Genomic DNA, 12,449 nt, shown 5'->3' on the forward strand with positions numbered 1-12,449 from the left:
TGTGCTGATTTCCTAGGAACCATGTCCCTGCTGAAGTGCTCCCTGTTCATTGTGGTTCTCCTCAACTCTACCTTTCACAGCTTGCTTGTGAACAGTGTGCGTTGCAGTGGGTATGTATGTGTTATGTGGAGTTTGAGTTGGTGTTTTCGCTTTCAGTGTTACAGCTAACAGTTGATTTACTGGTTCTGTATTCATGTATTGATTTACGTTCTTGTTTTACTTCATTTCAAGAACTCCTTCGTCGATACTTCTGACCCAGCGCTGGGCCAAGACAGAATGCAAAGACCCGGTCAGTAATTCCTTGTTTGCAGTTTTTTTGTTACCTCCAATAATGTTTATGCTAAACAATATACAATAATAAAACCATTATTGTACTCTGTAGAATCTGAAAGGCAATCCAGCATGCAACTCGAATAAATGGACTCTTCATGGACTGTGGTAAGAAGCATAATATTTACATATTCTAGGATTGTATTGAAGGAGTGGGATTGGGATTCTCCTGATGATAACCTCCTAGTCGCTCTTCTCTCAAACCTCTCAAAGTGTTAATATGTTAACATGTCTTTTTTTTCCAAATTTTACTTAAATCTTGTGTTTTTTCCCCAGATTTATAAATGTTGTGAAAATAAATAAATATATTTTTAAATGTGTGCATTCAGATATAATTTATAAATCTAATTACATGATTTAACATTTAGCGAAATATTTAACTAAATCTTAAATCTCTTAGATTTAACACCTAGCTAAATATTTAACTGGCCAGCTAAGTCTGGAGTTTGTATGCAAATGAGCTCCGCCCACTTTGTGCTTTCACACGATTTGATTGGCTCTTGTAATGCTACTCGAGAAATATGGAAATTGTAGCATTACAAGAGCCAACTACAACATAAGCAATAAGGGAGGTGAGGGACTTGATTTAAGTCTTTAAAGTCCTGAAAGGAGTTGACATAATCAACCCTAACCAATACTTGAAGTGGTACACAGTGAAGCCAGGACCAGGTGACACAGCTGGAAAATACCTGGATATAGACAGAGAGTGGTCAGGGGATGGAATGGGTTACCTAGTCATGTTGCTGAAGGAGACTCTTCTTCACACAGAGAGTGGGGAGGGGATGGAATGGGTTACTAGTCATGTTGCTGAAGGAGACTCTTCTTCACACAGAGAGTGGTGAGGGGATGGAATGGGTTACCTAGTCATGTTGCTGAAGGAGACTCTTCTTCACACAGAGAGTGGTGAGGGGATGGAATGGGTTACCTAGTCATGTTGCTGAAGGAGACTCTTCTTCACACAGAGAGTGGTGAGGGGATGGAATGGGTTACCTAGTCATGTTGCTGAAGGAGACTCTTCTTCACACAGAGAGTGGTGAGGGGATGGAATGGGTTACCTAGTCATGTTGCTGAAGGAGACTCTTCTTCACACAGAGAGTGGTGAGGGGATGGTATGGGTTACCTAGTCATGCTTTTGATGATGAATCACTGGGATCCTTTAAGGCCCAACGTGATAAAGTTCTGCTAGGAGCCGGATGAACACTGATGGGCTGAATGGTCTTCTCTTGTTCTTAAATGTTTTTTGTTCATTTCCTGTTGTCCTGATTGGGCTTTTTTAACTTGTTATTTCAACAGGCCTGATAAAGTGAAAGTAATTGATGCAGATCCATTGACAGACGACTTCTTTAATACATTTGAGGTGAGGACTACATTTTTTCTGTAGTCAATCATTCTATTTTTCAAGTTAGATAAATACATGTCAGGCAATACCCAGAGCGCTGGCTAGGAGGCAGAGTAGAAGCAGTTGCCTCAGTTGGTGCTAAAGGTATTTATGTGAAGTTTTGGGTAGAATCAACAAAGTTTCCGAGCTTTTGACCCTGTTCATAACAATGCTGACTTGAAGCTCTATAAACTGTGCGTCTCTGGTACTTTGTACCTGCATGCAGGAATTGGAGATGTGTTTTGAGGTTGGGGGTTGTTTTGAGGGGGGTGGGGGGTGAGATATAGAGGCAGAGTTTTTCATTGAGTAATACCTCTAGAAAAGTTTTAGTTTGAAAAAAAAAAAGTTTACAAAAATGGAGGAAAATATCAAATAAATGAAGTCAAGTCTGCTTTTATCACCAGCACAGTCAGGTGCGTTTATTTTAGGAAAAGAAAACAAGATTGCAAACTGCTTTGGCAAGTTTGCAGCTTTGCTTTTTGGCACTTATGACATAAAAAAGACAATATCTCAGGTTGAATGGATTACATCTATGCTATAAAACTGTGTATCCACTTTTTAAAGATCACTGGCATCACTGGCTCAGCACTCATCATTTTTCCTATTGTTATTTTTAATTCTATACCTTTTTATTTATTTATTTCCTTTTGTGAAAATGTTTCTCCCAGGTGATGGACGGAGGCAAGGCCTCCATGTGTACTTGTGTGTGAGAATTTCCAAAACAGATTATGGGTATAGATAAGAAGATGTTTAAAATGATTTCTCTCACTTTTTAAAATCGCATTACAAAATGCAAATACTAAGTGACTTGGTGGGTTAATGGAATCATTTATTTCAGTAACCTAATTTAAATTCACTTAATTTGAGCGAGGTAACGAGGAAGACACAGGTGCTGTTGAGACGAGAAGTGATATTGCTCAGTTGCATGTGGTCTGCAGTGAGCAATGTAATCAATACCGAGTTGCCATATCAATTCCTAATGATCCCATATTGTGTAAAACGCTGTCGTAATAAAGAGGGGCGGCGGTGTTTGGTGTCTGTTTGTTTGACTCGAGCTTAAATACTCATCGTCTATCAATGAGCTTGAAAGAAGCTTGCTTGTGAACAGTGTCAAACATTTGAGGTTAGGACTGGAACCTATTCACCAATGGAACCTTACAAATCCTGTGCAGCTCTCATTAGAATTAAACTTACAGAGATCAAGAACTTTGAGGTTCCTATCTTTCTCCCAGAGCCTCCACACACCCTGCCAAGTAATGTTGTATTAAATACTCCTTCACTTCTGTTTCATTATATATTCCAGAATTATCAGCAAATCATGAGGACAGACTGGACATTTTTGGGCAGCGCTGATCAAAATACTTACATACGTGAAACCAAAAAATTCTGGTAAGTGGTGTCTCCCAATCCACCTCCCTCTTGAGCTGGTTTCAGTACAAGTAGGTGGATTCAAGTATGATTCTGAAGACACTAAGAAATGCTTGGTGTGGACAGGGGCATAGCGTTGCATTCCACTTAATGCTGTAGTTTTGTAAAATGCACAGTCCAAGACCTAACGCATCACACAGCGAGCCTGCATTATGTTTATGAGTCTGATGTTACCATAGTGATAATATAACATTAAACAAAACAAAGGAGCCTTCACTAGGTGTACTTCTCAATGGATTGATTGTAATGAATTGGAAACTACAGTACAAACTGATTGTTATTACTGATCTGATCCTAGGAATCATGAATGGATGAAACATGGATATTGCGCCAAGGACTTCATTGGATCTGATCAGCCAAAGCCGTACTTTGAGAAAGCTTTGGAACTTTACCGCTCAGAAGATCTTCTCAGGTTGGTTTTCCAAGCTAAATCCTATCAGTGATGCCACTGACAGTCTTTCCAAGAAAATCTTTGGGTTACAAGTCTACAGTTCCACTTTCTGTTTAGAGAGGCTACAATGGGGCTCAATTTCCAAAATTGCTGAAGGAGGGTACTCATATATTATTGCATCAGTGACCACAATGACTTTATTTTTATGTGTTTAGGTAGAAATGGGCTAACCAGGAAAAATGTGCAAATATTTGCCATATTAAAACATTTTCATTTCAGATTTTACCACAAGCATCTTCTACTTAAATGTGTTTTTAGAATATGATTCATTATGAAAGAAAACATTTTATAAACAAGATAACAATTGTGAGCATTACTAGTCTCATTGTCAATCACAATATTATTATTTAATTACATGCATTATTTGATACAATAATTATAATGCAATGATTTCATTGTTCTCAGCTCCTAAAGTTGCAGATTATTTATAACATGTTATAGTTATGTTGCCATCTCCACCTGTTTAAGAGAGTACAACAATTGCAAAGGCATAATTAAGTGAATTATTACTTCAGCTAAGGGTGAGTTAAGTCACTGCGAGCTCAGTTGGAATGAAACCATGCAGACAGAGGGGATGAAAGCCTGCTCTTTTGCATTGCTGGTGTTATATTCGAATAGAGCGTTATCTCGTTTATGATAGTAGTGTGCAGTGTTACATATGGTTACACTATGCAACACAGTTTTTGTTCCTGGGTAGTAAGTGTTATTTCCTAATTGCTTATGCCTCAAAAGTATAGAAAATGACTATTATTCCCCACAAACTTTGCTTTTGTGACCAGGACAGTGATATTTCAAAATATCACTATTTCCAATGGGAGAACGGGCAAATGTGTGTCTTTTCGTTCACATAAAGTCAGAGAAAAACAACATATGAATCCAAATTAACATGTATTTATACTAAAGTAATACAAAAATGACTACAAAAGATTTAGAAGTGAGTAGTTTTTCGAGATTTACGATTATACTGTAAATTTACTGCTAACCACGCAATGCTGCCCATGAATTATGATTGATATTATAAGATTGTATCAAGTGCTTTATAAAGGATTTTATTTTATGACCCTCCCCATAACATCAACCCTTATGACTGATTGCTTGGAAGGCAGTTCATTTGAATAACCAGGGCTTGTGATTGTCAGTGTTTTACCCTGACTTTTCTACTCTCCTATAAAAACTCAACTGATGCCTGTTAACCCATTTGTTCTCCCAAGTTAGTGTAAATGATTAAAACTGATACAGTAACCTTAAGCATCCATCAGTTTATGAGTGACAACTTCTAATCAACATCCTTCTTAAAGTCAGGTATGGACGTCATTTGGTTTTTTTGCATTAATTTTTATACAGCTTTTTTTGTATCATATAGCCGTTTGACTTCCAGTGGTATTAAACCAAGAGATGATAAAACTTACCAAGAGTATGAGGTAAGCATATCAGACATCATAACCCATTTTGTATATCACTGTAAATCATTCAAAGTTGATGTTCTGTCAAACATTATCTCTTTGGATATTGTTATGAAATCAAACTGCCCCCACACCCCCTCAGTACAGAACAGAGAGAGGGGGTCTTGCCTGATAAAGGAATATGCTCGTATCTAGTTTCTATACATACACGTTAATCAGTGAAGGGGAATCTGTTTCACGCTGCCTTGCTGATTGACCTGCCAGCTAGTTTTCTTATGCCAGCCCCCTTTCACAATGTTGCTATTTCTGTAAATCCATTTAATGCTTTGCACTGTGAATAGTTAAGGCGCCCCGTATTTAATAAAAAAAGTGGCCAATGTAAAAATTGTTAGTAACCCTATCAGCTGCAATCTAGCCAAACGGCATCAATTTTTAACACTTTATTTTCCTGATGGAACTGAAAATCTGCCATATAACTTTCTATGTTATATTTTCTCATATAAAAGCAACAAAAAACAGTATTATAGAAATAAATGTTTGACTTGTATTTGCTATATGTATCAGTGAAGTGTCAGCATACCACTTTCAAAAAAAAATCTGTAAGAACATAACAAATGTTGTCCCCGAGGGTCTCCCCTGGTAAAGGCACGGCTGTGTGGTGTGCAGGGGGGAGTCACACAGTCAGGGGAGCGCAGGGGTCCCCGAGGGTCTCCCCTGGTAAAGGCACGGCTGTGTGGTGTGCAGGGGGGAGTCACACAGTCAGGGGAGCGCAGGGGTCCCCGAGGGTCTCCCCTGGTAAAGGCACGGCTGTGTGGTGTGCAGGGGGGAGTCACACAGTCAGGGGAGCGCAGGGGTCCCCGAGGGTCTCCCCTGGTAAAGGCACGGCTGTGTGGTGTGCAGGGGGGAGTCACACAGTCAGGGGAGCGCAGGGGTCCCCGAGGGTCTCCCCTGGTAAAGGCACGGCTGTGTGGTGTGCAGGGGGGAGTCACACAGTCAGGGGAGCGCAGGGGTCCCCGAGGGTCTCCCCTGGTAAAGGCACGGCTGTGTGGTGTGCAGGGGGGAGTCACACAGTCAGGGGAGCGCAGGGGTCCCCGAGGGTCTCCCCTGGTAAAGGCACGGCTGTGTGGTGTGCAGGGGGGAGTCACACAGTCAGGGGAGCGCAGGGGTCCCCGAGGGTCTCCCCTGGTAAAGGCACGGCTGTGTGGTGTGCAGGGGGGAGTCACACAGTCAGGGGAGCGCAGGGGTCCCCGAGGGTCTCCCCTGGTAAAGGCACGGCCGTGTGGTGTGCAGGGGGGAGTCACACAGTCAGGGGAGCGCAGGGGTCCCCGAGGGTCTCCCCTGGTAAAGGCACGGCCGTGTGGTGTGCAGGGGGGAGTCACACAGTCAGGGGAGCGCAGGGGTCCCCGAGGGTCTCCCCTGGTAAAGGCACGGCCGTGTGGTGTGCAGGGGGGAGTCACACAGTCAGGGGAGCGCAGGGGTCCCCGAGGGTCTCCCCTGGTAAAGGCACGGCTGTGTGGTGTGCAGGGGGGAGTCACACAGTCAGGGGAGCGCAGGGGTCCCCGAGGGTCTCCCCTGGTAAAGGCACGGCCGCGTGGTGTGCAGGGGGGAGTCACACAGTCAGGGGAGCGCAGGGGTCCCCGAGGGTCTCCCCTGGTAAAGGCACGGCTGTGTGGTGTGCAGGGGGAGTCACACAGTCAGGGGAGCGCAGGGGTCCCCGAGGGTCTCCCCTGGTAAAGGCACGGCCGTGTGGTGTGCAGGGGGGAGTCACACAGTCAGGGGAGCGCAGGGGTCCCCGAGGGTCTCCCCTGGTAAAGGCACGGCTGTGTGGTGTGCAGGGGGGAGTCACACAGTCAGGGGAGCGCAGGGGTCCCCGAGGGTCTCCCCTGGTAAAGGCACGGCCGCGTGGTGTGCAGGGGGGAGTCACACAGTCAGGGGAGCGCAGGGGTCCCCGAGGGTCTCCCCTGGTAAAGGCACGGCCGCGTGGTGTGCAGGGGGGAGTCACACAGTCAGGGGAGCGCAGGGGTCCCCGAGGGTCTCCCCTGGTAAAGGCACGGCCGCGTGGTGTGCAGGGGGGAGTCACACAGTCAGGGGAGCGCAGGGGTCCCCGAGGGTCTCCCCTGGTAAAGGCACGGCCGTGTGGTGTGCAGGGGGGAGTCACACAGTCAGGGGAGCGCAGGGGTCCCCGAGGGTCTCCCCTGGTAAAGGCACGGCTGTGTGGTGTGCAGGGGGGAGTCACACAGTCAGGGGAGCGCAGGGGTCCCCGAGGGTCTCCCCTGGTAAAGGCACGGCCGTGTGGTGTGCAGGGGGGAGTCACACAGTCAGGGGAGCGCAGGGGTCCCCGAGGGTCTCCCCTGGTAAAGGCACGGCCGCGTGGTGTGCAGGGGGGAGTCACACAGTCAGGGGAGCGCAGGGGTCCCCGAGGGTCTCCCCTGGTAAAGGCACGGCCGCGTGGTGTGCAGGGGGGAGTCACACAGTCAGGGGAGCGCAGGGGTCCCCGAGGGTCTCCCCTGGTAAAGGCACGGCCGCGTGGTGTGCAGGGGGGAGTCACACAGTCAGGGGAGCGCAGGGGTCCCCGAGGGTCTCTCCTGGTAAAGGCACGGCCGCGTGGTGTGCAGGGGGAGTCACAGAGTCACTTGGAGCAACCAATGATAGCAGTGATCTCGATTTTTCTGTCCAATCAGAGAATTGGGATGCAGTTTTGCGGGGCGTGGCAGTGTGAAAGCTCCCTCAGGCTTCGCTTCGGTTAGGGATGGGACGGTATGAAGTTTATACGGTATGATAACCGTTAAAAAAAATACCGCGGTAACCTTAATATCACAGTATACAGTACATCATGCAAGTTATCAAATAAAGGCTCAAAAGAAGAAAGACTAATGTAAATCACTTAAATTACCGTAATCCACAAAAATAAAACCAACAAAAATAACTTCCTTTCATGGAATGATTTAAACATTTGGTATTTAGTATTTTACTATGCCAAATAACTTGGTGCGTTTCTTTTTTATAAAGACAATCAGAAGGGTCTCCCCTGGTAAAAAAAAAAAAAAACTAAGTTGTACTCTCTCAATGTTATACTACAACAGTATCTGAACTTTAAGAGAAAGAACCCGTTTTGAAGCACTGCAATGCTGATGTGAGGAAACGTGGCAATACAAGGTTTAAATGAAATAATACAGTGGTAATAATATCAAGGAGTAATAATAATAATCATGCAAGTTATCAAATAAATCAAAAGAAGCGATAATAAATCACTTAAATTACTGTAATTCACAAAAATAAAACCAACAAAACACACTATGGAATGATTTAAACATTTGGTATTTAGACTGTGTTCTAATTTTTAAACGCATAAATCCTTGATAACATGATACGGGTTTTCTTGAACCACTTTTTTCTTTTTCTCTTGCGCTTCAAGAAAAATGTTTTTGTTCTCTTTCTTCTCTTCTGTTCCTTTCTGTTAGTCTTCTTTTACCTCTCTTCTTCTTTCTTTTTTTTTTTGAAGTGATTTTTCTTCGCTTGTCAATGATGTTGTCATAGACTTTTTCTTCTCTTTCTTTGGCAAAACTTCGTGACGTTATGTGAGAACACTCCAAACACTGTTCTTCTTTTTTTCTTTCTTAGGAAAGAAATAATAAAATAATAATAATAATAATAATAATAATAATAATAAATAATAATAATAAATATTTACACACACACACATATATATGAAAGATGTTTTAAAAGAAATACACAGTGAAGTGCAGCTGCTCATGTTTATTATTTACAAGCATTTTAAACAAACAAAAAATAAAATAAACTAAAACCTAACTCCAGCAAGGAGTACTAACTAAACAGTTGTTTCTAAGAAAGCCACAGGACAGCGTTTACCTGCATTCAGGTACTTCTGTGTTTCCATAACTCCTTCTCCTCACCAGATCCCTGGGAGTGTCTTCTTCTTCTTCTTCCTTCTTCTTCTTCTTGTCTTCTTCTTCTTCTTCTTCTTCTTCTTCTTCTTCGTATATATATGTATCTATTGTAATTATTTTATATTTTCTCCCATTTGGAGAAAATGATACAGCTCATGGAGATGTATCATCTTGGGTGGAAGAAGTTCAAAGAGGGTTTGACGAATACCTTTTACCGGAGGGCTGGCGCTTCCAAAGCGGGGCCAGACAAGCCTGCTGTGCCCAAAATGGGGTATGCAGCTCTCGCTGGCTGGAAACCCCCTGCTAGGAATTCTCCACCCAGCTGTCAACATTCACCCAAGCTGAAACATTTCAGTAACAAGCTGGCAAACGAGCAGAATTGGGTGAATCTTGCCATGGAACAAGGGCAAGCTGAAAAGGGCAGGGAGATGATGCCCCAGCCAGGGTTACATGAAACCAATACAGCTTTGGATATGTTGGGTTTGCCCAGAGCTGGGAAAGACAAGAGTCAGAGAAGCAGCAGAACAAGCAGTCGGGAGAGGGCTCTAGTCTGAAGGCTGACGCTCATTGTGTTCAGAATTGCTTTGTGGAATGAGAATACAATTTGAGGAAAGGGACGCGTGGTTATCAGTATTAAACTTTTACAATAGGGGCAGCATGGTGGCGCAGTGGTTAGCGCTGCTGCCTCACAGCGCCAGGGTCCTGGGTTTGATTCCAGCCCCAGGTGTCTGTCTGGGTGGAGTTTACTTGTTCTCCTCGTGTTCACAAGGGTTTTTTCCAGGTACTCCGGTTTCCTCCCACATTCCAAAGACATGCTGGCTTGGTGGATTGGCCTCTCTTAGTTGCCCTGCGATGGACTGGCATCCCATGCAGGGTGTAGTCCCGCCTTGCAGCCTGTGTGTGCTGGGTTAGGCTCTGGCTCAACCCTCTATAGGATTAAGCAGTTACAAATGATGGATGGATGGTATACCATATACCAGAGGCTTTACAGAGCTAACAAAATAGCATTTTGCACGTTTGAAGGTGGCTGACTGTGTTGTTAATATTGAAATGTTGGAGCTTGCGTAGCAATCCCATTCATTGCCCATGCCATGCCTGTCCGTTCACTACACGGGTCTCAAATGCTTTGACAGAAAACACGGGTTTTCATTTAAAAGATTGCAGCTGCATGAGGTGGTACTACACCAGGTTGGTTTTTTCGGGTAGCTGGGTGGTATGTTGGGTGTCTTGTATTCTGCAAAAAAAAAAAAAAAAAAATGAACCCCTTCAGGCACACAAGGAATTGAGCGCTTGTTCAAACGGTTTCTTCTTCAAACACATTGGAGATCGGCTCGAGTTTCAAGAGGAGGAAACTGACCGTTTGGACGACCAGATCCAGCCTGTGAGTCCATTTTAAACCCTGTTTCGTGCCCCTTGTCGCAAAAAATAAGAGAGTCAGCATAGTTTTTATTTGTGGGACACGCATGTCGCTTGTACCTTAAAGGACTAAGAGGTTAAAGGGTTAAAAAAGTAAACAAATCGAACACACTAATATATAAAGACTTTTGTATTTATTTCCAGTCTCTAAAGATGGGGTTCAACAGACTGATTAGCCTTAATTTTGGACTGCCTGAGTTAACCAAGATTAGTGCTATAGAACTTTTTATAACTTGTTATGCTTGAGAAGCTACAATTAAACTAGCCTTAATATCAGTCGAAATTTGTGGGAAACATACGCCCCTTCTACCTTTTAAAGGGTTAAAAGTATGATTGAAATATGGCCTGAGGAACAATGCGGACAGTGAAATGAACAAATAAAAAATCCAGACAGGACTAGATATTTTCAAGATGCGTTTTTGTGAAACCTCCAGCCCTCTAGAGTCTGCTCATCATAAAAACAAACAACGAACAGAGAAAAGAACTCAAACAAGTTTGTCCTGCAAGACAAACACAACCCAAAAGAGGAAGTCTATAGAAATGGAGACAGTAAAGGCAGCTGCTTTCTCTCAGGGGGAAAAAAAATTCAATCTTATTTTCATACAAGTAATTCTTCTAGTTTTTATGAATGGCTGTGGTGAGTCCACTTTATTGGAATGTGTTTTACCTGTAGTTAACAAATCTCTTGCTTTTTAAATCTGGATTCAAATCCCTGAAAAAAAGAACAGTGAGGCCTGTCGGTGAAAAACTGCAAGTCATTCAAAGCCCCAAGTAACTTGTTAGATTTCTTTTCCATTTATTTCGCTGCAAAAAAAACCCAACAGCAGCAATCTGTAAGAGCATCAAAGTGTCTGCCTCTGAATTATATAGTATGTATGGTGCCAAGCAGGAATCTATTAAAAACCTTTACAGTGCAAAGCCGTCTTTATGTCGTAAACTTACAAACGCAAATAGAACAGCTGGCCTTATTCTAGCATAACTTTTATTTTTTTAACGTTTTCCTCTTTTGCTGTTTATTTGTGTTTTGTGTGTGTGTGTGTGTGTGTGTGTGTATCTATCTATATATATATATATATATATATATATATATATATATATATATATATATATATTTCCATATCCAGGTATATATTTCCAATTCCAGTTCCAAATTCCTTTGTTAAATCAATTCTTCAATTCCAGTTCCAAATTCCTTTGTTAAATCAATTCTTCAATTCCAGTTCCAAATTCCTTTGTTAAATCAATTCTTCAATTCCAGTTCCAAATTCCTTTGTTAAATCAATTGTTGCCACGCTCCTCGAACCCGTCACTCACAATCCTGGCACGGATGGAGGGAGTGCATTATCACTGGGTGAACAGGCCCTAATAAAGTGTATCTATCGTACTAGTCACAGAACACGGCATGCAGCTGCCTTCTTACCGGTGGCAGCAATGCATTCCTCTGCATGGCATTTTGTTTTCCAGGAACGGATGAAGATCCTCAGGGATGGAAGAGACCTTTCATTGTCTGCAGAAACACTTTAGATCTGAGTATTGGCAGGCAGCACCATGGGCAAAGCAGAGGATCCGTGGAGCACTGAAACAGGGTGGTTTTGATTGGTTTGTTCTGCATGCACACAGGCAGTTTATTGAGAGTACCCATCATGATACATTACCAGAAGCATCACCTAGCTTCAAATGGTTCTTCAATGCTGAACACATCCTTTAATGGCATCAGTATTGTTCAGAAAGCTGCACTGGAAAAGAAAGTTATTGCATTCAAACCAGAAGACAGCGTCCAATAAGAAGAGCTTTTCAGCTTTCACTGTTTGAGGGCGGGGCTTGAGCGTTTCATCAGTAGAACTGTGAGCTGTGTTTTACTGACCGTGCCGTTGCTGAGAAATTACAGAATGGCTGAGCTCCATACAGAACAATGGGAGATCACTGCCCGGCTGTTGCATTATATCATTGATATATACACAGGCCAGCAGAGGGTTATTCAATGATGTTCACCCCCGAATGTGTTACTCAACATGTCTATTGAACAGGGCATTTCTTAAGCATATCAAGCTAGTTCAAATTAAAAGCTTTTTTTTAAATGTATTTATTTATCTATTTTTATTTGCCGTGAACAGAACTCAAAAGGGCATTTCGTG

The 12,449-nt window shown here is 43.1% G+C and overlaps 1 protein-coding gene across 1 annotated transcript; it reads left to right on the plus strand.

Moving 5' to 3' along the window:
• LOC121304611 (ribonuclease T2-A-like) lies at positions 1 to 5,458 on the plus strand. The gene is made up of 7 exons (XM_041235838.1): positions 1 to 110; positions 232 to 289; positions 383 to 438; positions 1,624 to 1,687; positions 3,012 to 3,097; positions 3,435 to 3,548; positions 4,951 to 5,458. Exons 1-7 carry the CDS (start codon positions 22 to 24, stop codon positions 5,183 to 5,185), a joined length of 702 nt encoding a protein of 233 aa, XP_041091772.1. The 5' UTR covers positions 1 to 21; the 3' UTR covers positions 5,186 to 5,458.
• Positions 5,459 to 12,449: the final 6,991 nt, after the last annotated feature.

This window comes from Polyodon spathula, chromosome 38, assembly GCF_017654505.1.
Source record: "Polyodon spathula isolate WHYD16114869_AA chromosome 38, ASM1765450v1, whole genome shotgun sequence".
NCBI classification, from domain to species: domain Eukaryota; kingdom Metazoa; phylum Chordata; class Actinopteri; order Acipenseriformes; family Polyodontidae; genus Polyodon; species Polyodon spathula.

What these genes read in the sequence shown, in the direction of transcription:
- LOC121304611 (XM_041235838.1), top strand. Translation starts at nt 22, where the DNA reads ATGTCCCTGCTGAAGTGCTCCCTGTTCATTGTGGTTCTCCTCAACTCT. An exon ending in AGACAGAATGCAAAGACCCG is followed by an intron (nt 290 to 382) that starts GTCAGTAATTCC and finishes TGTACTCTGTAG; the next exon opens with AATCTGAAAGGCAATCCAGC. An exon ending in CGCTCAGAAGATCTTCTCAG is followed by an intron (nt 3,549 to 4,950) that starts GTTGGTTTTCCA and finishes TGTATCATATAG; the next exon opens with CCGTTTGACTTCCAGTGGTA.